This window comes from Parasteatoda tepidariorum, chromosome 10 (genome assembly GCF_043381705.1).
Source record: "Parasteatoda tepidariorum isolate YZ-2023 chromosome 10, CAS_Ptep_4.0, whole genome shotgun sequence".
NCBI lineage: Eukaryota > Metazoa > Arthropoda > Arachnida > Araneae > Theridiidae > Parasteatoda > Parasteatoda tepidariorum.
In genome coordinates, this window is record NC_092213.1 from 55,238,881 (window position 1) to 55,256,350 (window position 17,470).

Here is a 17,470-nt window from a genome sequence, read left to right on the forward strand (position 1 = left end):
TAAATAAAACTTTTTGCCTTATCCATAACTAAAAATATTGTTAAGCTATTTCACCACCGAAAAATCAATCTTTCTCCTGTCACCTTGCCTTATCTTTGTAAAGAAAGGAGAGAAAATGGTACTGCACTCCTGAAATAATTCTGACATCGGCATCTTTTGATCTTTTCATCTGGACCACACAGGTTATGAGACCCCTCAAGTTGAAATGACTTCTCTCAATGCTTCTTCCCCATTGAAAATTTCTTTAATTTTCTTATCAATTTGAAGACTGTATTTAACACAACTGGGGTAAAAAAAAGAGAACAGAAGTATAATCTTTGAGGTGTTTATATAAATGAAACATTTATTCAGACACTTGATAGCTGATCAATTGTGAATAATCATCTCCATAGGTCCTCATGACTTACAGGTATGCATTACTTTTTTTTCTGTGAATCATGGGAGGTTTATTTTCCAAGAAGGTATTAACCATGTTCCCTATCAAATGATAAGTAGGTGTAAGGGGATGTGAACCTAATAATTGAAACGGACTGAGGACAGTACGCTCCTATTTGGTATCATATGTCTAACTTGAGTATCTATGCTAATAGGAAAATTATATTTATTTATCTGTAGCTACATCCAGAATTATGTATTTATATCAAACTTCTTTATATATTCTTTTTTATCTTTCTTATTGTTTAAATAAATATTCTTGTAGATATTTACAGTATCCTTGTAGATATTATTTAATTATTTCTACATCTTTGAGAATATTCTAAAAACAATTTACGGTGTTAAATTTCGTTATTAGGGTACCCTTCCCGTAAACGGACAACTCTCATAAACGGACAAATTCTTTGGTCCCATGAATGTCCGCTTAACGGAGGTTTCACTGCATATATATATTTCTTTTTAGTTTTACATAAAAATAAACCTTCAGCTAAATAACAAAGATAAATTATAATGTAAGTTTATGTCTAAAACATGTATACTATAGCTGGAAAAAAAAATACTTTTGAAAAATTTTAAAATTTAGAAGTTATTATACATTACTTTAATTATTAAAACTACTGAAATTTAAAGAGTATTTATTGAATGAAAATAACACTATATTTATGCTTATTAAATAAACTTACATCATTAAATGAATCTTGAGCTTAATTTCATAAATATATTATAATATTATGTGAAAATTTCTAAAACATATATATCCTAGAATAAATATACTATAGCTGAAAAATAAAATACTTTTGCAAAATTATGATATTTAACAGTTATTATACATTATTTTGATATTGTTAAAACGAAATAATACTACATTTATGAATGAAAATAATACTATATTTATGTTTGGAAGTAGACTTACATCATTAAGTGAATCTTCAGCTAAATTCCTAAAACATATTATGACTCCTATGATGGTCATACGTTGAAGAACATTGTCAACATCTATAAAATAATTATATTTAGTAATTCATAGAGCATTTTCAAATATTATGCAAAATTTCAACATAAAAATGTAAACAGAATTGTTTCATTATAAGCTATTTTGAAACATAAAATTTTTACAACACCTCAGCAAATGTAACAAACAAACAAAGTCTGACATTAAAACTATTTGTGTTTCAATAAATATAAATGAAATAAGAGTTTATTACTTACTTTGAGCCATCTTTGGTCCTGAGTGACAGCACGTAAAACATCAAACATAAGTAATTAAAACATGTTATGATTTTTAAAAAAATTAATTTATTTCTAATATTTAGAAAGCAAATTGATATTTAGTAAAATATTTCACTTAAAAAATGTATAAATAAATATAATTGCTATGTTTGAAAGCATAAGATATTATGCTTTCAAACATAGCAGTAGCATTTGATATACAGTCGTCCCCACTTAATCGACCCTCGGATACTCGAATAATCCGCTTATATGAATAAAATTTAATGGAATCAAATCATTTTATATTAAACTAATGTTAAATTTCCCCGTTTAAACAGTTATTTCTTGTTTTTTGCCCCCACTTAATTGCATTAAGAAGTGGTACTGAAATGAAAAAAATTTGTTTATTGAGAAATGTTTCACCAGCTAAAATACAATTTCCCCTTTTAAGATAAGGATACAAGATGGTAATTTCAATTGGGACTTATTCATTAGTAGGTGTTTGGGATGAAGTTGAAAAATTAATTAAATCTTGCTGCCAGTTATACATTGAAGTAAACGAAGGGTGTTTTACTCCTCTTTGACTTACTTCACTCGCACATCATTTAGTGTGTCGAAAAGGGATAGAGTGATTTGTTTTTAGGTCAAGACTTGTGGTCCCCTCTTGGTTGCAAGTTGATTGCGAAAAGGAATGATTTAAATTAATTGGAGAAAAAAAACAATGAATCTTAGAATCAATAAATTTCGAAATAATCCCCAACTAAAGTAGCGCATTAATTAGGAATTTCTCAAGTTTCGAAGATTTAAAAAAAAAAAAATTCTGAATGTGTTTGAAAGGAATATGCACAAGCCATGAAAATTTTAATAGAAACTAAAAGGAAAAATCTAATTTTGATAAACTGACGAATTAAACGGGTACAAAAAAAAGTCTTCAATTATAGAATTTTTCGGATGGGATCAAATAATATTTTAGATCCAACATGATTCACAAACATTGATTTATTTTTATGTAACTTTAAATATTTTTTATGATACTAAGGTAGAAAGTTTTAATTATAATTATTTATTTATTGACCATAAAACTGAGTTTATTTAATCAAAACGCTACACTACACATTAAATACCATTAAAAAGTAAAATTTCACAAAAATTAAGAATTTAAGATTGAATATAGCACTCCCCTTTTAATTGAATAACCCGCTTAATAGCATAGATTTGACTGGAACCGATGGTATTCCTTTAAGTGGGGTTGACTGTACTGGCACCAACAAATTGTCACATACCATAGTGCAGTTCAAAGCTTGTTTTTACTTGTTATGTGACTCTAAAATTCACAGAGAAAAGTACTACTTTTTTCAGAAAATCATAGTAGTGTTTTCAAAATAAATTCAATCTTGATTTGGGTAATTTAACCCTTAAACGGCCCAGATATATTTCAAGTTTACTTCCCACCAGGTATAATAATAATAATTAATTATAATACTAATTATGTAATAGATTGCAATTAAATTGCAAATAGGACTATTGTGTGGCTTTCAAAAGAACTCTTCAAGATATAAGGCTCAAAAGGTACTATGGTTAATGGGGCAAGTCACTTCAGATAGGGGTGTAGGGTGAATAGTTTCGTCTTGATCTTGGCACAGATCTGTGTGAGAATCTTTGCTTTATGGGCAAACAACTTCTTTATTTAGAAAAAGAAAGAGCACATTAGAAATGTGCACTTTCTTGTTACTATAGCAGCAGACAGCCCCAGACTAAGTCTAGAGGAGTTCTTCTCGCCAAACAGTGCAGTAAGCATGACAAAAATAATAAATAGGACTTTAGCCATCATGTACACAATATTTCACTCAATAAGTAAAAGTGCCTTGCCACTTATAAGGCAACGTTAATTGGTTAAGTTTTAAAGTATAAATACATGTAAAAAAATTATTAAGTAGTTACATAAATTAATTTTTAAATATATAAATATTTTTAGAGTGAAAAGCATAAAATTGCTAAATAATAATTTAAAGACATTTACTTTGAAGCCTTCTTAACAGCTCCTTCATTTGTTCTGGCTTGTCAAAATTACTTCTAAGTGCCATTAATATATCTTTGTTTATAATTACAAGTTTCTAGAAAAAAATATTGGTAAATAAATAATTCATCATAGAATATTTTATCACTAAAGTTATTTATTTCTTTAAGCAAATAATAAATGGAATTCAATACTCACTTTTAATTCAGTAATTTGGCTGGCAATATGCCACATTAGTGATTCATTTAAGTATTTCAACCCATATGGACCAATGAGCTCAGCTAGGGCTCGAAGTTCTAAAACAATACAATAATCATATTAGAAACAAAATTCAAGTTTTAAGGACAGGCTAATTAAGTTATTACAGAAGATAGAGTTTTTAATTAGTAAAATTTAATTCTTTCTCTTATTTAAAACTAAAAAAAAATCCTAAAAGTAAGTAAAATCCTTATCAATCCTAAAAATAAGTAAAAACTTTTAAAAAAAATAGCATTTTCCTATTACTGACAGAAACTTAACTAATTAAAAAAGTAGAAATAAGAAATTTACAGTAAAAGAAATATAAGTTTCATGCTAAAACTGGCATAGCTAATGTTGGCTTATTTTGACATACATAAAATTGATTACATTAAATACAATAATAATGTAAACTTTCTCAAAATAATGTCAAATTCATAAGACAGTTTTCATAAACTTTAATTTGTAATGAGATGAGAAACTATTAAAAAAATGTCTTGCATATTATTAATACAGCAATAAAAAAACTCTTAAAATTAAATATTACCATTAATATCTGAGTACTCATCAGCGCTGAAAGGTAGTTGTCCTTCTGATGATAAAGTAACAAATGCCCTTTGATTTCTGGAAAAAGCTATGTTACCAGCACTCACACGTCTTAGCAATGCTTGCAAGTACCTATTAATTAATTTGTTGCACAATTTATTTTTTGAAAACAGCATATTTCAATAGTGAACAAAGTTTTAAACTCATACAATAATTAACTAAAACGAACATTTTCATGCATTAAGAACGATTTGGGTAATGCAAAAATTTACGAACAATAGTAAATAATTGAACCTAGTAAAATAGTAAATAATTGAATATTTCTGTTAATTGTTAGAGTCAACATTCTTAACATCCCCCTCCTTACGTAACAAACCTTTTATTAGAATAACTAATGCAAAAAAATCCTTATCTATTCTATAGACACAATGATTCCGTAGATATGTCGTTTCTAAACAAACTGACCCGAATCAATGACCATTGGTGGTGGTATACACATAATCCTTTTACAGCATTATAAAGATTTCAGTTTTATGGTGTCTTTATAAAAATAAGTTCTTTCTTTATCTTCATAAAAATAATCTGTATAAAAATAACGCCCACAGAAATTCATGATACCTCTCAAATAAAGGGTGTGCAACTTTCAGTCATTGAACAGTTTCTGTGTTATCCCCATCTTAAAACAAACAATAAAACACTTGCATAAAAATAGATAATTGTTCCTCAAAACAATTTTTTTTCTTAAATATTGCCGCTGTACAAAATTTAAATTATACTCCAGTTACACAAAATTAAAATTATTCATTGCATGTATGTATTAATTAAAAATTTACTTATTCTTTCTTTAACTTGATTAGAAGTTTCAGAAAATACGTTGATTATATCCGCAGATATCACATAATTCTTTATAATTAATAATTTAGTTTTGCAGTTGACTTTAAAGATAATTTTTAGCTTCTTAATATGCAGACATCAAATAAAATCTTCAATTTCAAGAACACCAGTTTATTCCTTTGTAATGTAGTTATGACAATAAAGTTTATTCACTTACGTTTTTATGATGTTATGTTAATTTTTTTCCTAAGTTTATACTTACATTTTATAACATTTATAATATTTCCAACCATAAGCAATAATGAATTTATATACAACATAACAAAAAAGGAATATACTACGTAAAAAAATTGCAATAAATATTGAAAAGTCTCTTTCTATAAATTAGTATAAGCTTTTTGATAGACATAGTTTTTTTATGCCTAAAACTTCTTAAATGTTAGTATCCAAATTATTAAGAAAAAAAATTCAAATTAAAAAATTCAGGATATTTTTAATTTTTTAAAAAAATCTTAATTTAAATATTTTTAAAAAAACTGAGGAGATGTGCCCTAAATAATTAAAAAAAATTTATTCATATCATTTGCTTTATGTATCTTTTATCTAGGCATTAGGCAGATCTGTGCTTATGGCTTGGTGCCAAAAGAAAATATCCTGGCAATTGAAAACCTTCAACCTATTTAATAAAATACATACACGAGCATATGCAAATGTTAATGCATATAATGAAATGATATAATGAATGCATACAATAAATGCATACAATAATACATTTAATGAATGCATACAATAATACAATACACAAGAAAATAAATTCTATACATATTTACCAATTAGTATAAAGACTAGTGACAGTTTTGTCTCCATGGCTATCCTGAGGTTGTGTTTGTTGCAAAAGAACATTATTGAAAACTCTAGTGATATCTAAATGAACTGGAAAAAAAATAATTATATCAGCTCTAAGTAAGTGATTTTAAAAAAATTCATAATTAATACAAAAATTTAATGGAAATAAAGAAAAATATATATTGTTGATGCATATTATTAATTTAAAAGAAAATACTAATTTAAAAAAATATTAATTTAAAAAATTCTATAATTCTTCCATAATTTAAAATCGTGTTCCGTAAATCAGTTAAAATATTAATTTTTCATAAAATATAAAATGGAAAATATAATAAACAGGACAAAAAAATGATAAATATAGCAGATAATATTTTGTGGATAATTTTAACTCAATCATCCCTAGTATCCTTTTAAAAGGACTGTTCTTTTCTTTTTTTTCCCCGAAAAGTAAAAAAAGGTTAATTCAAGTTTTTTATTATTAACCTTTATTTTGAAAAAAAAGATGGTTATATCTACCATAATATATATAAATAATAAAAATATTTATAATAGGATCAAGATTGAAAGCATGATATATTTTCAAAGCTAAAGGGGTAGTTGAGCGAAAAGAAATATTTTCTTAATTCAAAAAATATGTACAACCTATTATTATTATTATTTTACAAAGACACTTTTTTTACATTATTTCAAAATTTGGCATCAATCATTAATTTCAAAAAATGCACAAAGCTCTTTGAAAACAAAAATGAAAGAATGCAATAGTTCGTCTTATTGAACGTTCATATAATTGAAACAATGAATAATACATAAAAATGAATAAGACTGTAAAGCAATTATTAAAATATGAAAGAAATCCTACATATTATTAAATTGATTTATTACTGGCTTGTGTAAGAAAATACCAAATAAAAATTGGTTCATGTTTCTAGATAGTAGCACTCGAGTGAGCACTTATTCTTTGCAGATTTACTTCCCTAAATAAAATGTTCTAAGTAAATGAAGGAGATCTTCTCTCCTAACCCAATATGCAAGTGAAAAAAAAATTCCTCTTAGTTCTTTTATATAGCAAATTAATGTGTAACTAAAGAATATGTTTACAAAACTTAACAGGAATTATAAATTTCCTATCTTCACCATAGTTTCATAAATTAACATATACAGTCAGACCTCGATATAAGGTCATCCGCATATAAGGTCACCCCGCATATAAGGTCACTTTTCCAAAGTCCCGGCTCACTGAATAGGAATTTTTTGTTACAGATTATCGGATATATGGTCAAGATTTAAAACTCGTTATCGCTAATAAGGTCATTTTTATCTGAGGCGTAGCATGGTGTCCACCACATGCATAGCAAATTGTTTTCGTCATGCTGGTTTTGTGAGTTCTCTGAATACTGTGGATGACGAAACCGAAGAAGAAGACAATATTCCTCTATCTGTTCTGATGGAAGAGTTGAAAAATCGTGGCCATGTCAATGAAGAGGAAGCTGAATATGGTTTGATTGAAGGAAATTGCCACTACTTCTGACGCTACGATTTCTGAAATTGTTTCACAAATTGTTGACAGTGATCCTGAGTCTGTAGCTGTAACCCAACGGAAAGCCTTCAATGCAATAAATGCCATACGAATTTTTTTTACAAACCATGAGGGAGCTGAGGAACATTTTGAGAAGTTACAAAATCTAGAAAACATTGTTCTAAAAATGAAACAAAAAACGAGACAGACCTGCATAAGTGATTATTCTGAATAAGGAAAGGTGTAATGTATGTATGTACACTTTGAGGAAATTTGTAAACAGCTTTATTTTAAATAAAACAAATTTTAAAATCGAACTTTCTTTAATTTTCTACTAATTCTGTTAAAATTTATTGACTTAAATATTTAATTTACGGCCGATCGTTTTCGTTTGTCTTACCATTTTTAAAAAATACCAATGTGTACTATTTCCGTACTTAGTTACGAACTGCTAATGAATTGGTTAAAAGGTCACCCCGCTTATAAGGTCACTTTTGCGATGTCCCTTAGGGTGACCTTTTATCGAGGTCTGACTGTATTTCTCATCGCAAAAGTGGCTTTTGCTTCATGTTTGACAAAAGTGCTTCACTTTTCTAACAAATTATATGTTCCTCTAATATAATCACTTTCATTTTAGGATAATAACATAAAACTACTTTAGTTAATAAATAAATTATTTTCTTACCATAATTTTCTATTGTTTGAAGAACACCCATGAATGATCGTACTGTTGTTAGTAACTCAGAAGGCTTAGCAATTTCATTGGTTTGAGGATTATACATAACCATTTTAACTAATGACCTGCATTAAAATAAAATAAAATAAATATCTTTTATAATGAGTGTCATACTCACAGATAGGAGGAAATTTGCATACTTATTAAATCGATTTTCTAAATGCTGCGTTAAGTATTCTCTTGGAGCAAATGCATGATCCCATACATTTATAGTACTAGTATAATTAATAGCAAAACTCAATTCACTAAGAGCCATATGTAACTTATCCATCCTGAAATTCAAAACAAATTAATACAAGTATTACAGCTTGTATGAGATGAAGGTTAACTATCATAACTATACATTCTACAAAAATTCATTCATTTCATAAAAAATAAAAATTACCTGCTTTGGAGTTCTAAAACAAAATTTTGAGCGAGTGAGTAACAAAAAGTCAAATTTTTAAGAATTTTTAGTATTTTGCCTTTTAAAAGTTCTGGCCAAGTGAGATTTTGTTCCTAAAAATACATTAACCACACAAGATTAGGATTGATATTTCCTTGTGTCAAGTTATAGAAAATATTACATTTTGTAGGAGATGAGGTTAACTATCTATAATAACTATACATTAAACAAAAATACATTTATTATAAATGAAATAAAAATTATCTGTTGTCTTGTTTTAGACAACGTTTTAATTGTATCAACAAAAAAAATTAAAAGACTATCAATATTTAGCCAATAAGAAGATTCAGATATTGTGAGATTTTGTTTCACAATATATATTAACCACACAAAATTAGAATTAATATTTTGTTTATGTCAGATTCTGTCTCACAAAATTTTAAATGAATATCCTGTAATTTTGTTTTTACTTCACATTTTTCCGGCTAATTCAATTTCTGCATTTGTAAAATGTTTTTAAACATCAATTAAAAATTAAGAGGTATTTTAATACAATAAAACATATAAATAAGACGCTGTTCAAGCAAACTTGTATTAAAGTTGTGTATGACAATGTTACTACCAATACAACAATTTCTTGATTTTCTTTTAAATAAAAAAATCTAATTTATTTTATTTAAAACAAATTTTTTCTATATTTTAAATATTGCTTTAAAAACTTAGGTTTATAATTAGCTATATTTCATAAATATAATTATAATTGAAATACTATTAAACATAAACCATAAAAATACCCTTCTAACAATATTACAGCATTAAAAATTGCTTTATAGCAATATATAATACATCGAAATGCTTGATTCTACATTACTATGTTTTTTTTCTTTTTTTTTGTTTCAGTTAGTCAGCACATTTTTTTTCCTTCTACTGACCAGTATGGATTAACTGAGTATTTCTAAAAATCATGCATTGAAAATATATATTATCAAAAATGCCTAAATAAATTAACAAGCCTGCATCAAAGCCTTACGTTGTAAGATCCTCTCTTGTTTTCCTATAAGACTCCATTCCCGGCTTGAAAGGCTCAGCCACAATCTTGTTCTTTTTGTCCCTGCGTTTATTTACTACTTGTGCAATCAACTGTGCACAATGCTTAGGTAAGAGCTGAAAATAACATTTTAAAAACATGAAAATGTAAACAGGAAAATGCTCCTAAAAAATCATTTCTAGAAAAATGATTGAAACTAAAATATTTGCATTGAAATTAAAATGATTGAAACTAAAATATTTGTAAGCATTTCAGCCTATAATAAAGAGTGCAATTAAAATTATACAAAATCCTTTTTTCTTTTGGTTAATAAAAAAATAATTTAATGACATTGAAGACAAAACTTGTTTGATCCTTAAATGGCGAGGAAAAGAGGCATATAACTTTTTAGATCTGAATTTTCTTTAATCTGAAAAAATTATTCTTGGAACAAAATGTTGTAGAACACAAATAATTTTTATACAAAACATTTCCTAATTATTTATTGCCTTAAAAACAAATAACTATCCAAACTACAAATTTAATCACATAATCTATTACAGTAATACAAAGCCATAAAAAGGACATTTAAATATATTGCATATGTACTTGTGTATGAAAAGTGCTACAAGTTTATTTTTGAAGATTAGGTGAAAGGGTTTGCTTAAATTTAAAAAGCTAGCACATAAGAGAAAAAATTACTATTGTTTTGTTTTTTTTTACCCAATTTTAAGGTTGTAAGCATTTTTAAAAAGTTTTGAAGTTGTAATAATAGTTTTTAAAAAGTTTTAAAAATATTTAAACTTTAAAATTTAGTAAGTGCGTGCAGTAAAACAAATTTCAGTGAATAAAATGAAACAAAAAATATTCAAAAATATTAAAAAAGTAAGGAAATTATGTTCATAAAATTCTTTACAGGCTAATGTGAAGGAAGTGAAATCCCTTTTTTTGCCTAATAAACATAAATGTTTCCTAGTAAAACGATTGAAAATAAGAAAAATGTAACAAATTATATGTTCCCAAAATTTGGAGTTTTAATCTATGAAAATTAAATTTTAAAATATAATTTGTCTTTATAAACTGAAGAAGAAAAAATGACTTAAATTAGTTATTTTTCTTTTTTCATTTCAATAAAAAAAAAAAACAGCAAAAGAGTGCAACTCATTCCCAAATGAAAAAATAATTGATATTTTTAAAAACTTTTATTCCTTTTTTCAGCATAGGAATATGTGATATTTCCCTATTGCTACTCTGTAATGAACTTGAAATTATCAGTACTTACAAAATTACTGTTTCAATTTAAAAAAGCAAGTTTAGAAAATTAGATTCTGTCTAAGAAATTTTCTTGCACAATATAAATAAGTTCCTATATTATTTATAAGTTCCCACTTTATTTTATTGTAATTTAATTTTCATCAAAATTCAACAAATAATTTACTTATAAAATGTACATTTGCTTTCAAATGTAAAAGATTTAATTATTTAAAGTTTCCGACTTCATATTATTATTATTCCATTTAACTTTTTACAATGTTAAACGCTATTTTTTTCAAATTATATAGAAGGAATTCAAAGATTAAAACGGAGTGAAATGTTCAAAACTTTTTACACTGCAGGTGACACTTAACCCTTTGATGCAGGTGGGTCCCTTTCACATATTTTTTTCCGCTCTAATTAAAGCAAAAACATACTTTGGCATTTTTCAATTATAAAAAACAGTCTAATAGTTACTAAAAAGACTGTTAGATTATCGAAATTATATTTATATCAAAATTCAAAAAAAAATTAGCATGAAATTTTTTTTTCCATTCATTTTCTAAAATTTATTATTAATTGATCTTGAAAATTTAAAGAAATTTTAATGGTGAATAACTGTTTCTCTTAGATTTAAATAACTGCAAATTTGAAAAATTATTGTTTGGAAGTGAGTCATGTTTGCAAGATTTTACCTTAAATGCTAGAAGAAAAAAAATGCTGGTGCTTCATGCTTTATTTCATAACTATAAATTATTAAAATGCTAAATAAATTATTTTTCTCGACAAAATAATTTTAAAAAAAGTATGAAAAATATATTAAATTAAAATTCTGCATCAAAGGGTCAAGGTGCTCACTGTTGGCCACCCCTGCACTCATTTATTATTGACACTTACCTTATCACTAAGATCACACTGAGAATCACATAATGTGGTGATAATATCTTTAGCTTCTTTGGACATTTCATCAAGAAAGCCATTTATCATTGTTAAACTTCTGTCTCCAATGTGAATTCTCTGAAAACAGAAATTTTTGCACATTTATTATACAGAGACTGACCACTGTATAAGGCTTGTAAGATTTTTAAAGAAACTCACCTCTTCCGGACAAAGTTCATGAGTGCAATTCATGAAGTGACAGCAAAGGAGAGGAAAGGCTATGATGTATCTGGTTTGGGCAGGGAACTCCAAGCACATATGAAACTGACTTTCAAATAAGGTGCTATAAAAACTTTTAAATAAAAGATTAATTAATTAAAAATATTATACAGTCTCCAAACACACTATAATTTTTTAGATATATAAATGAGTAGGCATATTTGATACTTAGTTGCAAATAACTTGACACAAGTACTATTTGCAAATATAGTCTAATATATAATTTTAATAAAATTTTAAACTTTTTCAGCTTTAAAAAATAATCATAGTCTTACTCATTTACTCATTTACTCATTTACTCTTTTTATAAAAAAGAGTAAAATTACAAACTTTAATTAGAATAGTTTTACAAGCTTTAAGAATCAATTTTAAAACTCAATAAATAGTGTAAGGAAATGAAGTGAATAGTTCCCTTCCTTTACAAATACATTCTTTTTTACTTATTTATTTACTTATTTTTTTAGAATTTTTGTCAAAAATGAAAACTTGTAGTATACACTTTGGGGTCTGGACAAACTCAATATTTAGGCAAAGAAAAAGCTAATAGTAATAATAAATCAATAAAATGACGAATAACTATTAAGGAATGGCAAGAAATTGTACAAAACATCAAAATACGTTTGAAAGCCAAAGGAAACAGTTGAAAAACAATTATTAGAAACACCTTCAAGTTTAGGTCAGCAATCGAACAGTACACTTGCTTAACTAGATAGTTATTTGGCAGATTTCTGAAGTATTTTTAATTCTTGATAAAAAAAAATTAAATGCAATTCTCAATGTTAAAACTCTTTCGTCTTCATTTTTCACAAAGATTCTAAAAGTTCATATAAAAGCTAGTCATCACAAAACACCCTGTGTAGCTGGTTTAAACAGTACAATCTAAATAATTATGAAACTGGTTTAAACAGTTCAATCTAAACAATTATGAAACTGGTTTTAAAAATAAAAACTCGTTATGAATTAATAAATATAACAATATACAGTCTATTTATTTAATCCTCAGATTCTGCATTGACAGGGTGCATAGTCAAACTATTCAACAAAAAATAAGCACTTTTTAAGCAGTTTTCAAGTAAAAAAAAAGCATTTTTAAGCACTTTAAAAAATATCATAATTAGGCAAGGTTGGAAAGTTTTTGACAATTGATGGTTTTACCCAATTTTAACCGTTATGTCCACAAAAAAAAACCCTTTTGGCATTGTTTTTTTTTAAACAATTGTCAAAAATCCTGAAAAATAGAATGAAGTAAAACGAATGGCGTTTTCAGATGCTAGGGACTGACAAATGCCAGAATAGATTGTGGTTAAATTAATTGTGAAAACGTTGAATAGAACAATGTGAATTGTGTCTTTTTGCATAATTCGTAGCAAAAATCAACATAATAAGGGAAAAATCTCGTTTTGAAAAAGGGAAAATTAAGCACTTTTTAAAAACACCCAATAAAAAAAAGCACCTTTAAGGGATTTTAAAAAACTAAAATAAGCACCTTTAAAAAACGCTACACACCCTGGTTGAATAACACAAAGGAAATTGGGGTTTTATGTAAAAATGCCACCCGATTTAAGGTTAGGAAAAGCCAGAGATATAACTCAAAGAAGTAAATAAAAACTCAGATGTAGCCAAAATTTCAATAAAGTTATCATTAAAATACTGCATAGTATATTAGCAGAGTTAAATATGAAACTATGATTCAAAAAATACTAACTGTCTATCAATAGAATGCATAAGAGAATTATAATTTTATTACTTTTTATGCAAAAAGATTTATGCACATATTAATTAAACCTGGAACACAAGAAGAAGTAAAGTGATTTTGCCTAACCATGTAATATAAATCAGATTTAATTGGATACCTATAGAAAATGTCAAGCATGTGTGTCTAACCTGAATGGCTGCTGAATCGATAAATGCCACAATTTACCTACAATGACGCCACTTATTGGCTTATAATCACATAATAAATTAATAGAATAGAATTAGAAAAGCAATTCTCCCACACTTTCTAAGCAATAAAATATGAAAAATAAAGCACTTTTATATTTTAATTGGAAACTCTTCAGAAAATATTTTCAGCACATTTCAACATTCAAAGGAGAAATATACATTTTTAGTAAAGTATAATAGAAAAATCATTTTCTCATTTTTCTTTTCTTTTTCGATGGAGTATAACATGTCCCCAAGATTAGGTCAATCTAATCTATATTATATAAATCGCTAATATGTACGTATGTATCAATAAAACCGATGATATTTCTTTTCTCGTGCTGGCAACAGTTTTCATTTTTAATTGATTGGATTCGGCGCGCAAGAGCACGTAGTGAGCAACCAGATAACAATAACCAGAGTGAGCATTATCAGGTTGTTCAATTCAGATTCATGCACTAAAAACATGACAATATTTAATTTAAACTCAATTAGGAATTAATTAATTAATTGAAGTGAGAATGCTTTAAAAGGCCGCTGTTGAATTGATATTTTTCTACTGGGAGCTACCTAAACGTCTAAAAAACGTTTAAGTGTTTGTATTGAATGCATTGAATTTTTTTATATTTCGCGTTTATTTATGCATTGAATTTTCACGCTTTAAAATGCAGAATATTAGTGAAGCAATATTTGATAATTTATTTTGCTAATATGTTTCTTATTTAGCTAATGTTTTGATTTTTTCACCATGTACAATCTAAATAGCTAATATACTTTTTTAAAAGCCAATAAGAACATTGGTAGAATTCTTCTACATAAGTACAATACTATGTCTTTGATGATAAAATACTATGTCTTTGATGATAATATATTATGTCTTTGTGCTAGAACATTGTGTTCATTGGCGAGCGAGCGCAGCGAGCCATGGTTCACGGCGTGAACCACATAGGATTGCGTAGCAATCCTCGGGGGTTGGCGAGCGTTAGCCAGCAGGGGGCAGAGCCTCCTAGTTATACTATAATTACTGAAATACGAAACTATATTGCAAAATACTTTAATACATTCACTAAATAAAAATATTAGTAAGATATTTCAATGCATAAAGGTGGCTTGTAAAATCTTAGCAAAATATATCAAAAAATAATTTTCTTAATAATTATGCATTTTTCCTTATTAATTAAAATATTATTTATGTTAAAATATTTAAAATTACAGTTCTAAAAAGAAACACGAAAAACTGATATCTCAGTTAAAATTAATAAAAATTTAATGCTTTAGAAGATTTATAAACTCAAGAAACATATATAAAAATCAAATTAAGTGTTTAAAAGAACCATCTTGAAATATTCACCAAAATAAAGATAAATCAGATGTCTCTATCATCAATTCATCCAGGTAATCAACAGCTTTGGTATGAAACACAATAGTATTCATCAAGTAAGCTAGCTCACGATGTTCGTGTAAATTTAGAGGATACTTTGCTACACTACTATATGCCTGAAAAAGTTAGAAGTTAATTAATGAATTGAAATAAATTCTCATAAAAGAAAGATTTCATATAATATGTAAAAACAATAAACATATTAGTTGAATTAAACACATATTGAGGAAAAATAACAATTTATGAGAAATATTTATATTTTGTTCTTAATTTATGTGCAGCTATTTTTTCTTATATAATTTAAGTTCAGTAGTTTTAAGATTTTGATTAATTTAATGTTAGTACCTGCAATCTAAACCAATCCAGTCTCAATCCTCGGAAGTCAAAAAGTTCTCTTTCATTTTCTTCAATAAGTTTAACATTCAGTGATGAAATAGTATTGCATAATGATGACAAAATTACTGAATCTTCTTCTGGAATTACTGTAATATTCTAAGCATAGAAGGAAAAAAAAACATTAGAAGACGATAGTTACAATTTTGTACTGTGATAGATATAAATTTCATGCTTAATAGAATAGAAAAAATTAATCGGTGCAAGATACAAATTACTAAAATTATTTCAAATTGCTACAATTAGTATGCATACTAAAAAAATTTTTTTTGCTTAAATTAATGCATTCGAACACTTACTGCATATATTTTACCTTTATATTATTTTAGTACTTTAAAAGGCCGGAAAAAATTACATCATTAATAATTTTTCATAGAATGCTGCCGTTTATATGATGAATGCTCTACAATAAAAGGTGAAATGAAAGATGTCTAGAATCAATATAGATAAATGAAAAGCAGCATTGTTTCACTTTATTTCATATTTCCTGCCAACAATATTAACCCTTTAAATTTATTAAGCAAATATATGAGCGATCACTGGCTAAGTTATTTTCCTCTTACCAAAAGAAAAATTTTGTTATACAGTACAGAACCGGTTATCCGGAAATCAGAAAACCAGAACAAAATTCGATAAATTTTCCGGCCATTTATTTTTTTTAAAAATTTTTCCTCATAATATTTTAGGAATTTTCTTTCTTTTTGAAAGTTGTTTACCTTACCATCATTTTGGAAAAAACCATTAGTGTATTACTTCATCGTTTTTGGAAATAATCATTAGTGTATTACTTCATCGTTTATCATCTTTTTAAGATTATTTCCAAGTATTTTTTTTTCTTTTTAGTTTGGGTTAACAATAAAAAAAACGGCTTTTTGTAGCAATTCAGAAAACCGGAAAAACCAATTATCCGGAATAGCAATGGTCCCGATTGTTCCGGATAATCCGTTCTCTACTGCATTTGGAAAACCAGCCCTATCAAAAGAAAATCAACCCTATCCATTTATTTTCTTTCTTGACAACTCTCAACATTCAATGATATCAGTGAAGTCAAAAGCTATTGTATTTCATTTAATTTTTTGATGGTTTTTTAAATTGCTATTTTAAAATTAAATAAGTGTGTTTGCCTATGACGACAAGCTCATTACAAAGACTATTCCTCTTGCTGTAGTAAATTGTTTTTACACAGGACTTTTACATTATTGAAATATAATGCATACAATGAGAAGTTGTAGTGTACACTTACCTGAATCATATGGTCTAGAGCTACAGCATCATAGCCAGAAAGATATTGCAAATAATACCTTTGTATAACTTGACTATATTTGCGAACAAGTGCTGAAATTAAAAAAAAAAAAATTTAGTTTTAAAAGAAATATTCAATAAAAATCTAAAATTTTTTTTTGATGAAAATGAAAACTGAAGTTATGCTATTGAATATACTTTTTTTATTAACAGTACGTAAATTTTTTTAATAACAGTAAGTTATTCAACAATTGTAGAAACTTATCATTATTAATTCAAAATCATAGTTTTATTAATTTTTTAAAAAATTGTCACATAAAAAAAATTTATT

General features: G+C 26.6%; 1 protein-coding gene across 2 annotated transcripts in view; it reads right to left on the bottom strand.

Annotated features, from left to right (window-relative positions):
• LOC107448264 (Nck associated protein 1 Hem) overlaps window positions 1–17,470 on the bottom strand; it is a 34,195-nt gene that overhangs the window by 8,597 nt on the left and 8,128 nt on the right. Inside the window, exons 10-23 of one of the 2 annotated variants that reach the window (XM_043051163.2) lie at window positions 17,141–17,232; window positions 15,850–15,996; window positions 15,475–15,620; window positions 12,141–12,273; window positions 11,940–12,059; window positions 9,792–9,925; window positions 8,517–8,648; window positions 8,326–8,441; window positions 6,109–6,211; window positions 4,446–4,576; window positions 3,860–3,957; window positions 3,665–3,758; window positions 1,645–1,662; window positions 1,349–1,431 (exon numbers count right to left, since the gene is read on the bottom strand). In XM_043051163.2, the coding sequence (XP_042907097.1) occupies window positions 1,349–1,431; window positions 1,645–1,662; window positions 3,665–3,758; window positions 3,860–3,957; window positions 4,446–4,576; window positions 6,109–6,211; window positions 8,326–8,441; window positions 8,517–8,648; window positions 9,792–9,925; window positions 11,940–12,059; window positions 12,141–12,273; window positions 15,475–15,620; window positions 15,850–15,996; window positions 17,141–17,232 (1,547 nt within the window). The remainder of the gene's footprint in view (window positions 1–1,348; window positions 1,432–1,644; window positions 1,663–3,664; window positions 3,759–3,859; window positions 3,958–4,445; window positions 4,577–6,108; window positions 6,212–8,325; window positions 8,442–8,516; window positions 8,649–9,791; window positions 9,926–11,939; window positions 12,060–12,140; window positions 12,274–15,474; window positions 15,621–15,849; window positions 15,997–17,140; window positions 17,233–17,470) is intronic. The other variant, XM_043051636.2, reaches the window with a different exon arrangement.